We start from the raw sequence: 17,171 nt of genomic DNA, 5'->3' as shown, positions 1-17,171 counted from the left end.
ATTAAGAAGTACAGGATTTTTATATATTCTTTCTGTGGGGCTAAATGGGACAGAGTCAGCAGAAACTATCACACAGAGGTACAAAGTCAACAAGAAGCTAATCAAACAATGTTGCACAACGGGAACACAAGGTATCTCAAGAACACAACAGACCTAGCACAGACATAGCAGCCTTGGGACTGATAATCATCTTGGTGGGAGGTGTTGGGTTCTTTTTTTCCCCTCCCACTTAAAATGGAAACACCTTTACTGTCAGTTTAGAACAGTTAAAATGCACACAAAGATTAGACCACAGAAGTGTAAAATTGTAGCATACCCTCATCACCTCCTTCAGTACTATCTGCCCCAACCTCCTCATAATCCTTCCCTAGGGCAGCCATGTCCTCACTGGCCTCAGAGAACTCCTCCTTCTCTATGCCCTTACCCACATACGAGTGCACAAAGGCACGCTTGGCATACATTGTGATCTAGGCGAGCCCAGGCCTCAGCAATGGTCCTGGTGTTGCTCAGGATGCATACAGCTCTCTGGACCCTGGCCCGGTCACCAACAGGTACCACAGTGGGAGGCTGGTAATTAATGTCAACCTTGAAGCCAGTGGGGCACCAGTCCACAAACTGGATGGTACGCTTGGTCATGATGGTGGCAATGGCAACATTGACATCTTTGGGAACCACATCACCACGATACAGCAGGCAGCAAGCCATGTATTTACCATGGCGAGGGTCACATTTCACCATTTGGGTGGCTGGCTCAAAGCAGGCATTGGCGATCTCTGCTACAGAAAGCTGCTCATGGTAGGCTTTCTCAGCAGAGATGAAAGAGATAAGTGGCCAGAGGGAAGTGGATATGAGGGTAGGGCACCAGGTTGGTCTGGAATTCTGTCAGATCAACATTCAGGGCCCCATCAAATCTGAGGGAAGCAGTGATGGAAGTCACCATCTGGGTTCTTAGGATCTGAGGCCATAGCTACCCCAAGACTATGGCCCCAAGCTTTTCCAAGCATATCTCTTGCTTAGAGAAAAAGCTGTGTTCCTTCTCTGTACACCAAGTCCTCATAGGAAAGCTCTCTAGGCCCTGGCTCCAGGCTTTTACTGGCTGTCAATCGTGTTCCTGGTTTTGACAAGACCAGGGCCCTTTCCATATATCAGGGCTTCAGGGAAAGCCTCAGTTGATCATTCTACGTCTGGACAGTTTGATTTCTTAATATTTAACTCTGTGGATATTTTCTAGCTGTTTCGTTTTCTTGTTTTTAACAAAAGACAGTTCTTTTGAATTGAGTGCATTAATCTGTCATTTAGTTGGTCTGTTATATCCCTTTGCATTCAGAGTCATAAATGCGATAGGTCAGCTTTTGTGTATGATTTGGTTTTTCACCCTGACTTCCTGCAAGTTCCTTTCTTTCCATCTTGGTAGTTTTGGATTTTGCTGGAGAAAAGTAGAGATGCCTTGAGGTTAGTAGAGAAGTGAGTAACAATGGTTCTAGTGCTGACATATGTCTTGTTTATTTGATAGTTTGGCTTTAATTAATAGGAAATTAATTGCTCATTACATACTGTATTGGCTACATTTATGACCCAAGCTAAAGTCACCAGATGCAGGAGCCCCAGTTGAGAAGACATCTCCGTAAGGTTGGGCTGTAGGTATTTATTTAATTAATAGTTGATGTTGGAGGCCCCAGCTTCTTGTGGATGGTGGCATCCCTTGGCTGGTGGTCCTGGGTTTTTCTATAAGAAAGTGGACTCAGCAAGCCATGTGGAGCAAACCAGTTAAGCAGCACCACTCCATGGCCTTGCATCAGCTCCTGCCTCCAGGTTCCTGCCATATTTGAGTTCCCATCCTTAAGTGATGAACTACACTATGGGAATGTAAACCCACTAAACCCTTTCTTCCCCAACTTGATTTTGGTTATAGTGTTCCACTGCATTAATAGAAACCCTAACTGTGGTACCGTAAAATATAAGACTTTATTTTCTTTCCTGTTCCTTATTGTGCGGCTTTATTTGTTTGTTTTTAATACTGACATTTCTCCAAGAGGCACTGGAAAAAAAGAGCAAAATGAGTGAGATCTGGATATGTTCACAGCAGTCTCGGGCTGAAGGTCCCAGAAGGAATAGCATCTACACCTGTGTTAAGTGTTCAAAGTCCGCTCCCATTGCGAAGAGGTAGAATATTACAACTTGGGAGCCAAGTTTCTTGGGCTATCTTAGCTCACAAATTACCCCTTTATTGACTGCCCCTTGCATGATTGACCATCTTTACGGCTCTTAGGTAAATTATTCTGGAATGTATACATCAATGTTCAGCTCTCACGTACCTGGATTTCATTAGAAAGATCTGAGTTCAAGGCAGAGACTTCTCTCTGCTGTGCCCTATCCACCTGACCTTTCAATCCCTGTCTTTGCAAGAAGCGTTGATTGATCTGGGCAGCATGGGCAGCAGCATCTCCATTCATGTACTTAATGTGCTTCACACATTGAAGATAACAGCCATGAGAAAGATACATGCAGTACTGCACTGCTGTTAAAGACAGGCGATCTGTCCAGGCCGTGTGTGACGTGTTCAGTGCTTCTAACGTCTCCAGGTTGTCTCTGCATGATGAAGGGGAGGTGAAAGCCGAGTTGCACTGGATGCTAGACCAACTGAAACATGAAAGAACAGCATGGACAAGCACCAGCGGTTCCTGTTTCTCTGCTTGCCTATTCCAGTCACAGTGCTGCTTCATCTCCGCCTTTCCCTGTGTCTCCTGTGTTCCATGACAGGCAACTTTCTGTAAGATTGAGATTTCCTTATCCATGTCAACACGTCTAATGGTGTCCTTGTTCAGGTCATGTTTAGGCCGTCATATTGATGGGACTTTATGCTGTAGCACCTGACATTTAGGAGACAAGACATCATAACAAACTCCCTGTTCCCCCTTGCAGTCGTTCTGCCACCTCCTCCATAATGAAAGCTTTAGATATAAGAGTTGTTTTGTAGATATAACCATTGGGACTGAGCTCTACAACTCTACATTTTGATTGTTTTTGGTTCTCTGTCCATTGCAAAGAGAAGTCTCCTTGATGAGGGGTAAGGACTATACTTCCCTGTGGGTATAAGAACAAATATTTAGTATGTACTTAAGAATTATGCTGGCTCAGGGAAGGGCTGGTTGTAGGCTCTCCTCCAAGATCCATGGGTTTACTGGGTAGTTGGCTAGGTTTCAGTAGCAGGCAAGATATCCCTCCTGTTAGAGTCTTAACTCTAATTAGAGAGTCATTGATTGCTACCAAGTTGTGTGTGCCACTACTACATACTGTGAGCTATTTTGCCATGCTGTTCATTGTTCTTGTTCATAGACATCATACCTGAATATGACTGCTGGTGGCTTCCCCTCTTTGGAAGCATGCATGGTGCCTTCTTTTACCATGGAAGCTTGTCCAAAGGAAGGAAGCACTCAGGTTAGTTCTGTTAGAGGTCTCTTGCCCATGTGTATTTTAGTGCATGGTCTTTTCTGCAATAGGGACTGACCAAGAACAATCATAATAACCTGTAGTGTTTGGGGAGACTCTTGGACAACCCTGGCCAATAAGTCAAAAGAGGACTTCCTGTCCCTGGTATTGGGGTTTTTTGTTAGATGATCTTTTGGCATTAGTCAAAATGGGAAAAATTTCTTTAAACTATAATGTGATTTCATACTTCAACTTGCATGCGTTATAGGAATTTTAAGGTAGACAATTAATGGTGTAATGCTTTCTGATGTTTTCAGACATCCCCACTGGTATCCTACCTGCCTCCCTCCTTTTGTATTTATTGGCCCCTCTCCCTAATGGAGTCTACTTCCCCCATCAGATTACTTACATCCTGCTGTTCTCTTCTGTGCTGTCTCCTGCCCCTCCTCAACCCTAGGAATGGCCCCCTGAGTGTTTCTGCCTGCAGAAACACTCCGGTCTGGATTCGCACTGAAGAGCGGGAACTCCTAAAAGGGAAAAGGGCTGCGAAAAGAAATATGAAGGCCTTGGCAAGAATTCTGATCAAGGCTCGAATTTTTATTGATCAGACTTGCTTAAGTACAAGGAAGTGTTAGGAAGGATTCCCAGCATGCCCTTGAGTCCTTTGAAGTTGCTGCAGTGGTCTGAGCGATGGTGGGCAGTCCTAGCGATGGTGGGCAGTCCTAGCGATGGTGGGCAGTCCGAGCGATGGTGGGCGGTCCGAGGGCACTGCATTCCAGGAGACCTGGGTAGCACTCTGGTATGCCTGTGGAGGGGGAGTGGTTAGCAGAGGTGGGAGACCCCAACAGCCCCCTTTTACTCTCCTAATTTCTGCAGTCGGTCTATTTGGAACTAGAAACCACAGAGAGAATATATGATGTTTGCTCTTCTGGATTTCAGTTACTTTGCTCAATACAATCTTTTCTAGTTCTGTTTATCTGCAAATTTCAGTATCCCTTTTTCTTTTTAGCTGAATAGCATTCCATCAGATATATGTAGCATGTTTTCATTATCCACTTATCTGTTGAAAGACATTTAGGTTGTTAACATTTACTAGGTATTACGAAAAGAGCTGCAATGATTGTTGCTGAGCAAGTATCTGAGAAGTAAGATGCCGGCTCCTTTGGACAATTGCTAAGAATTGGTGTGGCTGAGTCATGTGGTAGGTGTACTAGCTACAGTTACTTTTGCTGTGATAAAATGCCATGGCCATAAAGCAAGTTTTGAAGGAAAGGGTTTATTTGGCTTATCTTTCTACAGTAGTCCATCATTGAAGGAAGCCAGGACAAGAACTCAAACAGGGCAAGAACCTGAAGTCGGTAGCTGACGCAGAGGTCATGGAGGGGTGTTGTGTAGTGGCCTTCTCATCATGGCTTGCTCAGCCTACTTTATAATAGTACATAGGACCACCTGCCCTTGGATGGCACTACCCACAATGGGCTGGGCTCTCTTCATTAATTACTAATTAAGAAAATGGCCTATATCTGGATCTTGCAGAGGTCTTTTCTCAATTCTGGTTCCCTGCTTTCAGATGATTTGAATTTGTGTCAAGTTGCCATAAGGCTAGCCAGCACAGCATATACCAGACTGTTTGGACTGTCGGCTCTCACCCCTCCTCATCTCCCCTCCTTGGCTGAAATGCTGTGCTCTTAAACAAGGCTCCTCTGTTTAGTTATCAAGTCAATGAACTAGAGGCTGAATAAAAACCCAAGTAAGATGCCTACACTGTGTGTCCGGCCCCTGAGGAGGGGGAGTATCTTCTCCTACCTTACAGTCTCCACATTGAACCAGTCCAGGTCCTGACTGTCTGAAGGGATCAAACATCTACAGTCCCAAGAGTCTCTTTGATCTACCTGACCTTCACACAGGAGTGGGCAGGATTATTTTCCTGCCTCAGCAGAGCACTGTCCCAGCCTAGCAGACCCCCATGTGTGCAAGGGGCTGATGAGCAGAGGCCCAGACCTTCTTTTCTAGATAATGGCAACCCTAACTCCTAGACCACCACTGAGAAATGTGCAGCCATGACTGCTTGTTATGACATGCCTAACAGCTGATTTGATTTCTGTAACTTGCTTACACAGTCATTCAAACTCTATTTTGAGGTAACCTTGATTGATCACCTAATCTTGGCAGAGCAGAACAGCTCTGGTCGGTTTTGCCTTTAAAGGCCTTATTTTCCCCACCTCTGGGCACATTTGAGTTAGAGACTGTGGTCCTGCAAGAAGCTTTAATCAATTGCCCCCCAAAATAATCTTACTAGAGTCTGGGAGTCTTTTCCTGGTGGATATGAACTACGTAACACTCTCCGGTATCCATTATCCCAGTAACAAAGGTTTGACTTTAGTGTTTCTGGTCTCTTGCTAATCACAGCAGATTCTTCAGCTCCAGCTAAGAACCACAGATGCTTAACTCAAAATATTCAAAACCCTCCATAGAGTCTTGGAGAGACTCTCACACTTCCCTCTGGTTGTCTGGATCTTCACCTGACAGCCCTTGTCCTCGGCATTTCTCTGAAGATTCTTATCTTGAAGGATCCCATAGAACATTCAAGGACTTTTCTAGCCTAAAGTTCAAAAATCCTTCCACAATCCTCCCTGAAAAAAGGTCAGGTCTATCTGATCAGTACCCCACAATCCTGGTACCAAGTTCTGTCTTAGTTAGCATTACTATTTCTATGATGAAAGATCTTGACCAAAAGCGAGTTGGGGGAGTGTATTAGGGTTCTCTAGAGTAACAACTTATAAAATGTATAGAGAGGGAGAGAGGGACAGAGGGACAGAGGGAGAGCGAGAGGGAGAGAGAGAGAAGGGATTTATTCAAATGACTTACAGACTGTTGTCCAGCTAATCTGATATTGGCTGGCAGAGCATAGAAAGTCCAAGACTCCAGTAGTTTGCTCAGTCCACAGGCTGGTGCTCAGTATATGCTGGAATCCCAACGATGTAGATGTAATTAATGCCCATGAGGGAATGGACTTGCTGGGTAACAGCAAGCACAGAGCAAGAGCCTTCGTCTTCCATATCTATACAGCAGTGGTTCTCAATCTTCCTAATGCTGGGAGCCTTCAATACAGTTCCTCATGTTGTGACCCCAACCATAAAATTATTGTTATTTCATCACTGATTTTGCTGTTATGAATTGTAATGTAATGTAAATATGTCTTATGCAGATGGTCTTAAGCAACCCCTGAGAAGGGTTGTTTGACCCTCAAGGGGTTATAACCTGCATGTTGAAAATTGCTGTTATATAGGCTTCCAGCAGAAGGTGTGGTCCAGATTAAAATTGTATCTTCCCACCTCAGGATTGGAATCAAAGGCATGTATTTCCACCTGTTGCAGTAATTCTCCAACCTCAGTAAGCCTATGCAAAGAACCACACAGCTCAGTTACATTATTTATAAGCTGCACGCGTAGACTGAGTAGATTTATCACTACACTACTCTATTCCCCGGCTATGAGATCCCTTGTTATTTGCAGCCTCTCAGGGCCATGTGGTTCTGCTCCATCTTCTTCCTACCTCCTCTTCCTCAGTCTTCTTCCTCTCTAGATCCCTACTCTTCCCTCACTTTCTAAAACCTCCAGCTCCTTCCACTACCCAATCACAGGCTCTAGTCTTTATTTGACCCCTTAAAATGGGGAGAAGGTTCCCATGAAATCACCTGAGTATGGATGTGATCCACTCCTCTCAGGGCAGCCCCTCTTGAGGAAGCTGAATTAACATCAGAATACAAACAGAACCAGGGCAACCCACAAAGTCTACCTCACAAGTCTTGACTAGAAGTGGATCCACCCACTTCAAACAAACAAACATCCCTCATAGGTGTGCCTTCTATTTTTTTCTGGATTCCAGCTTATTCTAGATGTAGTCAAGTACCAAGAATAGCAATCACAGGAGAAAAGGGTTTATTTGGTTTACATAACCTGGATTGCTGTCCATTGGAAGAAGCCAAGGCTGGAATTCAAAGAGGGCAGGAACCTGGAGGCAAGAGCTGCTGATAGTTTTTACTTTAAATCTAGTAAAATACAGTCAATGAGAAGTTTTCTTCCTGCCAAAAGAATCTAGTTACTCCTGAGCTTTTTAAGTCACAGCAATGATCAGAGTAAGAAGTAAACCTTAATACACGTTGCCGTCAAAGGCTGGACTCATATTCCCATAAGCCCTTTGTAATTTTGAGACTTTAAAAGCAGCCTAATCCAGTGACAGACCATGGGCTATAAACAGTTCTTGCCTTTGGTTCAGAGCAGTCCTTCGCGTAGACTTCTGGGAAATGTAGTCTCTCTCAGCATGATTCCACGAGACCGGACTCTGCTCTCTGTGCTTCCGGTTCATTTTGCTTTTTGTGTTTCTCCAAACTCTGCGGCTTTCTCAAAGTTGGGACAGTGTGGCTGGTGCTTCGCGCTCGACATGGAGGTTGGTCCCGGGTGCAGCCTAGCCTTGCAAACCTCAGGAACTCTACGGGTGGGCGGGTCCGGCGTGCTGGGAGCCGGGGAGGGCTGGGCGGGAGGCGGAGAGAAGCCCACGTGGGTGTGCAGTGCGGACCTAGGCTGGCCAGAGTGCCCGGGGTGGGGCGCTCGCAAGGTGCTAGGAGTGGAAGGCTGCCAGAGGCAATCATGTGTTTCAGGGACCTGAGAGGTGGCCTGCTAGTGCAAGAATGGAGACCTTGGAAAGTCTAGGGTTGCTAGAGCAGGGTGGCTTGGCTGACCGTGCGGAGGCAGGCTGCGATGAGAGCTCACACCGCCCCTTGGCTGGGGAAGCTTGCTCTTACTAGCTTTCACATTGCTGTTGTCAGATTTCTCAGGAAATCTAGAGCAAGCGGTCCTTTGTATACAGCCAGTGCTTACCCTGGCATTTGTACTGTTTTTGCCGCACTTAAGTCAAATTGATTTGTGTGCTGGAGACTGACTTAGAGCATTAGAATCTATACCTAAGAAGCATGGGCTTTAAACTACATTAATACCAATATGTATCATCTAATTATAATTAAAATAATAAAGACACTTTCTAGCTAATGTCACTAATCTGCAGGAAATTAAGAATATGCCATTTTATACCGTTTAAGGTGTGAAAAGTATATTTTCTTGTACCTCCAATCTTGTTTCCTATAATGTAGAGGTGATACAGCAATATGCTCAATTATATTACAGGTCACAACACATATATGTTTGATTATCGATCTATCTATCTATCTACATTTTTACTTAATATATTTGTTAAACAGATCTATGATTAAAAAGAAAACACCAAAACCACCAGTGTATGCTGCGCCGTATCCTGTCACATCTGCATTTGGGAGGTGGAGGCACAAAATACAGTCCTTTGGGCATATGCTGAGTCTTATGTTTTCTTACTCTTAGCTTTTTGTGGGTTCTCCATACTGATTACCAGAGCTGCTGTACCCGGTTGCAGCCTTACCAACAGTGACTGGGAGGTTCATTCTTTCTACTCCTTCCCAGAATTGTTTGTCTTGTCAGTTGTTTTGTTGATCTTAGCCTTTCTGACTGTAGCAAGAAGAAATCTCAAAGTTGTTTTGATTTACCTAATGGCTAAGGATGATGAACACTCTTTATTTAATGTATATTTTTAGCCACTTTTGTTTCTTCTCTTGAGAACTCTGTTTAAATCCCTAGCTCATTTTTTAATTGTATCATTTATTTCCGTGAACCTTTGTATTTTGAGCTCTTAGTGTGTTTTGGGTATTAATTTCCGGACAGATGTGTAGATAACAAAGGTTCTCTCCTATTGTATGGACTTCTTCATAGTTGGTTGTTTCCTTAGCTGTACTTAAGTTTTTAGTTTTATGAAATCCCACCTGTCAATTGCTGGCCTTAATTCCTGGGCAAATGGAGTCCTGTTTAAAAAGCCTTTTCCTGCACCTATATTTTGTAGAATACTGCTTATATTTTCTCCTAGCAGTTTAGTGTTTCAGGTTTCAAATTGAGGGTTTGACTCACTTCAATCTAACTTTGTGCAGGGCAACAGATACAGGTCTAGTTTCATTCTTCTGCACATGATCATCCAGTTTTCCAAACATCATTTATTGAAGGTGTTATTTTTTCCAGTGTATATATTTTTTGCCTCTGTCAAATATCAGATTTTAGCAACCCTACATTTCCAGAATAAAAGCAACCTGATCATGACATATGATCTTATAACATTTGCTAGTATTTGGTTTCCATGACGCTGTCACTCGTGGGGTCTCCACTGCAGCTGAGGCTGCACTTCCCACCAATGGTGGCCTCTCCTGGCCTTGCACAGTGCTAAGCCCCAGCTGTTTCTTATCGCCTTTATGCCTTCAAAATCAGTACCGTGCAGCATACATCATACATCACACCAAACTCATATATCAGCTGCTAGCTTGAAATATAGTCTTAGGACTTTCTACCATAATGTCTGTATACTGACTCTGAGGAAACAGTCACAGCTGTATTTCCATGTTAATTGTTAATGGTTGTAAAGGATTAAAACCAGAGTAATTAATGTACCATAATATACTTTGAGTTTTGTTTCAACACTGTATAAAACAGAAAAAAAAACCTTTGGTGGTCTGAGTGGTAATGGGCCCATAGGTTCATATTCTTGAATACTTGGTCTCCATTGGTGAACTGTTTGGGAAGGATTAAGAGGTGTGGCCTGGTTTGGAGGTATGTCATTACAGGCAAGCTTGAGGTTTTTTTTTCAAAAGACTCTCACAATCCCCAGTTCTCTCCCCCTTCCTTCTGCTAATTTTTCTTCACCTGGTGCTGAAGAATGAGCTGTGATTAACAAAAGACCAGGACTACTGATATGAGCTCATTACTTTACTGGGACAATTAGTGTTTGTTAGCTGGGGCTGAGAAATCAGCTGTGATTAAAAAGGTACCAGCAACATTGAGGTATTATTTTATGTGAGTCTTTTTTCAGCATACAGAGTTGAAATCCCTCATCCCTAAATCCTGATGAGTAGAATAAATTGGCATAGATGTTTGTGGATTTCAGGCTTAAATGCTCTATCGGATTCTAACTGTGGTCACAATTCAGCTCCCAAGTCTATACTGTGTCCCTGATCCATCACTTTCAGGGGATACATCCAATAAGCCAGCCAGTGAGATTGGCTGGACTGAGATTCGTGTCAGAGTGGTTTATAGGATGAACCTCAGACCCCAACAAGATTAAGAGGACTGTAAAAGCAATGAGCAGAGGAAAACTCCACAACAGCCTGAAGTCCTCGGGGCATGCAGTTTTGGGGGCCATGCCTCTCTGCGACACATCCATTGTGGTTGTGCTAACTGGTGGGCCGCACCCATGAGTTCTAAAGCCATTTATTGTTCCTCCTGCCTGGCTCTTGACCCATCTGTGCAGTTCAGTCCTGTTTAGCCTCAAAGCATGAGAGTTTATCTAGGACAGTGTAGATGGGGTTATTACTTCAGACCTGGGAAGACAAGTAGCATATGATCTCAGCCATAGTCATACTCCGAAGAATTTGGTCTCGCCAGAGTTGAAGATGATAAGGGCATTTCCAATGGGCCAATGAGCTGGGGAAGAGAAGCACAGAAAGTGTTACCCAGTGTGTGCACAATGCATTTAGGTAAGAGCATGACGCTTAGGGTACTATCGCACAGAATTGAGACTCTGTGTAACAGTGCTGGAGCGTGTATTACAGAAGCCTGGAAGACAGGCTTTTGAGCATTTCCAATATAAAAGGAAAACCTACTTAAAAATCATACTAAGTATATATTGAGCATTATCCTACAAAGTATATATCTAGACTTATCTAATATTATATAACCCTTCATTAATATGTAAATTTTCATTTTTATAAGCTTATCATAAACAATACAAAGTATCCTCATAGATCATTATGGGACTTTTTGTTCTGAGATAACAAAGACAGGTGAGCTGAAATGTAGAAAATTTTAAAATAAAGAGAAAAAATAAAGGATAGTGTTATGTATTGGTAACATTAGACTTTTGAAGAGTAATACAATTGGGTCAAGAGTCCTAACTCTGCCTTTGTAACATAGTATATGCCTGAACAACTGACAAAAAGAGGGAGAGAGAGAGACAAAGTGTTAGAATTGCATTTAGTGTATTTAAAGGTTAGGCTCACATTTAGTGTAAATATATTCCAAGTGCTATTTTTGCTGTTTGAAATGTGCAAATGTGTAAAACTCTTGCACTTCCATTTCCTCTCTGAGTCTTCCTTTATTCTCCCCTTGGCTGCTCAGACTCCTGTCCCTTGGTGCACTTGTCCTGGCCCACCAGTGGATGAGTGCACACTCTGACACCTCAGGCCAGAGCTGCTGCATCGGGTCTGCATCTTCACTGCACTTTGCTCTCGGGGTGAGGTTTCTAAGTAGAGATTGTTTTGAAGAATGTAAGCAACATTACATACCAATTTAGAACCATTTCTAGCTCTCCCCTCACCTTGGGCAAAAGGTGACTTTAAGCTTGCTGACTTTGGTATTGACATCATTAATTGTCCTATTTATTTAATTTATACTATTAATTTATTTTTATTTCAGGACCCTCTGTCATTCACAGATGTGGCCATTGATTTCTCTGCAGATGAGTGTGAATGTCTGGACTCTGCTCAGTGGAATTTGTATAAGGAAGTGATGTTGGAGAATTACAGCAACCTTGTGTTCCTGGGTGANGATCACTTCCATTGTGAACTCTTATTTCACTGTCAACATGGGACTGCCTCCTTGCCTTTGAAGAATATCTCATGGGAGCTTGTGCTTTTGATTTCTTCCTTTTCTTTTTTTGGGTTTTCAAACAGGCTTTCTCTGTGTAACTGTGGCTATCCTGGAACTTTCTCTATTGACCAGACTGGTGACAAACTCAGAAATCTGCCTGCCTTCTGCCTCCTAAGTACTGGGAATGAAGGCATGCACCACCACTGCCTGGCTTATTGATTAGTTTTGTGTGTCCATTTTAAAAGGAAAAATTAGGGAATTGTTAGATAGCCAAGAAACTCTTTTTCTTCTTGCGTTTTTAACAGGTTTGTCTTCAAGGTATTTTCCTGTGGTGGCAATGTTAGCCTGAGGTACAGAACACATGTGTTAAAGTGTATCAGCCGTTAGCATTAATACATTTTCTTGTATGAGGTTCAGCATCTGCAGGTTGTATATTACGTCTAAGCACCCTGTCTTTCAGGAAATGTTTAAAGATAGAATTTTACGAAATCTTTATCTTTTCTTTCCTTCTAAGCAACAGAACTGGGTGCAAATGTTAATTCCCAGAAAAAAATACAGGCAAGCCTCTGTTCCTTTTCCAACAGGTCTTGCTTTCTCTAAGCCGTACCTGGTCACATTTCTGGAGAAAACTTCAGATCCATGGAGCATGAAGAGGAAAGCATCAGCGGCCATCCATCTAGGTGTGTAGGAGTGAGTGAGCAGAGCTCACACGTGACAAATCAATCTGTAAAATGTGTATGGAGAAGTTGTGTTTTGGTGACAATCTCTTACTATCAAATGGCTTTTGTGATGTTTACCATAATCCTCCTTTTACTTCAAAAAAGCTTTGCATTTATTTACAGTGGCTGCTAAAGTCCTTTATTTAACTTGTTTTCTTCTGTCTCTGTGTGTAGTGTTCTCATCTGTATACATATTTGCATGTGTATGGGTTCGTGTGTACATTCAGGCTGGCATGTACATTGTCCCTGAGGAGGTTCAACTTTGATGTTGAGAATCTTCTTTGATGACCTTATTCATTGAGGCAAGATCTCTCTGTCAAACTCAGAGCTAGCCTTCTTCTCCCATTTGCTCTAGGGAGTTCCCTGTCTTCATCTTCCAAGCCTAGATGACAAGCTGGCCACATTGCCCACTCTGCATTTACCAAGTATCCAAGTGTCCAAACTCCGGTCTTCATGCTTGTCCACTCCATGGTCCCTGTCCTTTTATGTTTTCCTGGAAGCATCTAAATTACAACATACTTTACTTTCTGTTGAGGAAATATTAAAAAATATTGTCAGGCTTCCCACGCTACTGCCAACTGCCTACCCTACCGCCAACCACCTGCCCTATTTTTTGTTTGATTTTTTTTTAAAGTCTAGACTCTTATATGATAACATGCTTAGCTGTACCCTATTAATTATTATATCCCATAAGGACAATATAAGATAAGAGTGCTATGCCATAAGTCTGTTAAAACTTATGTTATCATTCCCTATTAAAATATTATTTGTAATTTCAAGACACATGCATTTTCTTCCTTCCTTAGTTACTTAATAGTTGCTGTAACTGCTGGGCGGTGGTGGTGCATGCCTTTAACTCCAGCACTTTGGAGGCAGAGGCAGGCAGATTTCTAAGTTTGAGGCCAGCCTGGCTTACAAAGTGAGTTCCAGGACAGCCAGGGCTATACAGAGAAACCCTGTCTTGAAAAAACCAAAACCAAAAAAAAAAAAAAAAAAAGATGTAACCTTCTAAATGAATATTCCTAGAAATTGTGTAAATTTTGTGTTATTGGCACATAGTTTCCTTAGCTGAATTTATGCCCCTTCTAGGTGAACTAGAAATTTTTCATAATTTGATTTTTTAAGGTATTTATATTATTTTTGGTAAAACTTAACACTGCCTTAAAGATTTCGTGTATCAATTTAAAAGTGTTATACAGCACATCTTACACAATTTTATAGCTTTGGAAACTGAAACTGTATATTCAAAAAGCTTCTGTATTTCTACCTCCAACCAATTTATCACAGTCAACATTGGCTTCCTGTTTGACATGTTTTTGAACTTTGAATTTTCATGTAAGATCAGAAATATATCTTTAAGTAAGGGTTTCTTTCATTTAATAAAATGTCCCTTAGGTGTTATATCAAGTTTGACTTTTAACTTTCTTTTCTTTTCTTTTTTCTTTTCTTTTCTTTTCTTTTCTTTTCTTTTCTTTTCTTTTCTTTTCTTTTCTTTTTTTCTTTCTTTCTTTCTTTCTTTCTTTCTTTCTTTCTTTCTTTCTTTCTTTCTTTCTTTCTTTCTTTTTTTGGTTTTTCGAGACAGGTTTTCTCTGTGTAGCCCTGGCTGTCCCGGAACTCACTCTGTAGACCAGGCTGGCCTTGAACTCAGAAATCCACCTGCCTCTGCCTCCCAAGTGGACTTTTAACTTTCATAGTTTCCCATTATTTGTTTCACATTGTTTTCATATTCTAAGTTCAGTAGTATATTATGTTGTTTAAACCTGTAGTATCTGAATGAGGCTACTGGGAATATAGGTATGCAAGTGTCTATAGTTTCCCATTTATATGATGCTTAATTTTAGGCCAAAATGTGGTCAACATTTTAAAGTATTTATATTTAGGATGAGCAGTATGAATATAACATATGGTAGTATACTTTTACTGATACTTTAACAATTTTTTTAACAGGATCAAAAGCTCATAAATGTAAAGAATGTGGGAAATCCTTTGATAGGAACTCAGTCCTTATTCAACATCAAAGAATTCATACTGGAGAAAGACCCTACAAGTGTGAAGAATGTGGCATGGCCTTTACCGGTCGCTGCATTCTTTCTAAGCACCAGCGAATCCATACTGGAGAGAAACCCTACAAATGTAAAGAATGTGGCAAAGCTTTCAGCTGTTCTTCCAACCTTCACCAACACCAACAAATTCATAGGGGAGAGAAGCCCTATAAATGTGATGACTGTGGGAAGGCCTTTAGCTGTTCTTCATATCTGTATAAACATCAACGAATCCATACTGGCATGAAACCCTACAAATGTAAGGAATGTGGCAAGGCCTTTAACTGTTCTGCAAACCTTATTTACCACCAGAGAATTCATACTGGAGAGAAACCATATAAATGTGGTGAATGTGGGAAAGCCTTTACCATTTATTCAACATTTATGAATCACCAGCGAACACATAGTGGAGAAAAACCCTATGAATGCAAAGACTGTGGGAAAGCCTTTACTAATTGTTATAATCTAATTCAACACCAAAGAATTCATACTGGAGAGAAACCCTATGCATGTGAAGAATGTGGCAAATCTTTTAACTATTCTTCCCATCTTAAACAACACAAAAGAATCCATACTGGAGAGAAACCATATAAATGTGAAGTGTGTGGCAAAGCTTTTAACTGTTCCGATTATCTTGTTAAGCATCAAAGAATTCATACTGGAGAGAAACCCTACAAATGTGAAGTTTGTGGCAAAGCTTTTAGCTTTTCTACATATCTGCATAAACATCAAAGAATCCATACTGGAGAGAAACGCTACAGATGTGAAGAATGTGGTAAAGCTTTTACTAACTATTCGGGGCTTATTGTTCACCGAAGAGTTCATACTGGAGAGAAACCCTACAAATGTGAAGAATGTGGCAAGGCCTTTAGTGTTCACACATCACTGTCTAAACATCAGAGAATTCATACTAGAGAGCAACCTTACAAATGTGATGAATGTGGAAAGACCTTTAATGTTCACTCAATGTTCTCTAAACATCAGATAATGCATACTAGAGAGAAACCCTACAAATGCAAACACTGTGACAAGACCTTCAAATATCCTTCACCCCTTGTTCAACATGAAAGAATTCACACTGGAGAGAGACCCTACAAATGTGAAGTATGTGGCAAGGCCTTTACTTCTTCTTCAAATCTTAAATATCATTGGAGACTTCATACTGGTGAGAAGCCCTATAAATGTGAACAATGTGGTAAAGCCTTTAAAAATAGTTCAAATGTCACTAGACACTACAAAATTCATACTCGAGAAAATCCAGATTAATGCAAACACTTTTGTAAAGCCTTCCACAATTGTTCATTGACAGTTCAGCACTAAAGAATTCATAAAAAAAAAAACCTTAGAAATGAAAGGAATAAGGGAAGACCTTTAATCATAGTTCAACCCATATTCAATATCTACCATTACATACTGGAGAGATCTTGTAATGGTGAAGGAGATGGCCGTATTGAGCATTCAATACTTATGGAGCATCAAAATTTTTAGAGAAACTCTACAAATGCAGGTAATACAGGAACTGCTCATTAATCATGAGTGATTTATAACCAGATGTTATACATGTAAAATGACTTTGGAAGGAACACTGACAAATATATAAAACTGAGCAAACCAAACTGGTTCAGTAAAAAACACTTTGCTGAAGTTCACTTTGTAAACAGTGTTGCAACACTTTGCTCATCATGTAAATATGAAGAGATTGGAGAGAATTATCTATCATAAGAGAGAAATTCCAGGAGCTGTATAGCACTTAGCAAACCACCAAATGCTGCTTTTAATTCCTAAAGAATTACTACAGAACTCTGAACTCACTAAGAAATGGTGTGATATAAAAACTCTATTATAGACTTTGGAATCATGCAGATAAGTTTGTGAGGACATCAGTGTGTTATAAATTGAAATTATAACATAAGCTTAATTTTGAAACGTGATAAGATCACTCAGTGATTTTATCAGAAGAACAGCACTGAGTCCTGAGGTTTCAGAGTTTGTTTTTTCCCGCAAAGACCATAGATACATTCTTGGAATATGAAGTTTAGTAACTTCTGTAAATAAAAATAAGGTGTTTTAAATGTATTGTCAGTGTCGTGTTTAGTATTGCACTCTTTTTTTAACTAAGTTTTTTTTTTTTTTTTTTTTTTTTTTTTTTTACTAAGTTTTACATAGTTTTTTACTAAGATAGAAAAAATACCTTAGTGAGGTGTGAAGGCTAATATTGGCTGTCCATCTGACAGCTAGGAAGAAGGAACCTCAGCTGAAGAATCATC

At 41.1% G+C, this 17,171-nt stretch overlaps 1 protein-coding gene and 1 pseudogene across 1 annotated transcript; one reads left to right on the top strand and one right to left on the bottom strand.

Annotated features, from left to right (window-relative positions):
- Positions 1–284: 284 nt before the first annotated feature.
- LOC110333716 lies at positions 285–2,723 on the bottom strand (annotated as a pseudogene).
- Positions 2,724–7,872: 5,149 nt separating this feature from the next.
- On the top strand, positions 7,873–16,955 carry LOC110334324 (zinc finger protein 724-like). The gene is made up of 4 exons (XM_029547375.1): positions 7,873–7,878; positions 11,970–12,096; positions 12,728–12,823; positions 14,810–16,955. The coding sequence occupies exons 1-4, from the start codon at positions 7,873–7,875 to the stop codon at positions 16,168–16,170; spliced, it is 1,590 nt and encodes a 529-aa protein (XP_029403235.1). The 3' UTR covers positions 16,171–16,955.
- The last annotated feature ends 216 nt before the right edge of the window (positions 16,956–17,171 follow it).

Source organism: Mus pahari, chromosome 16, assembly GCF_900095145.1.
Source record: "Mus pahari chromosome 16, PAHARI_EIJ_v1.1, whole genome shotgun sequence".
NCBI lineage: Eukaryota > Metazoa > Chordata > Mammalia > Rodentia > Muridae > Mus > Mus pahari.
Note: the sequence above shows the minus strand (reverse complement) of the source record. Positions and strands in the feature narration are given on the sequence as shown.

Coding starts and splice junctions, on each gene's coding strand:
- LOC110334324 (XM_029547375.1), top strand. Junction 12,824..14,809: donor ATCAGCGGCCATCCATCTAG/GTGTGTAGGAGT, acceptor TTTTTTTAACAG/GATCAAAAGCTCATAAATGT.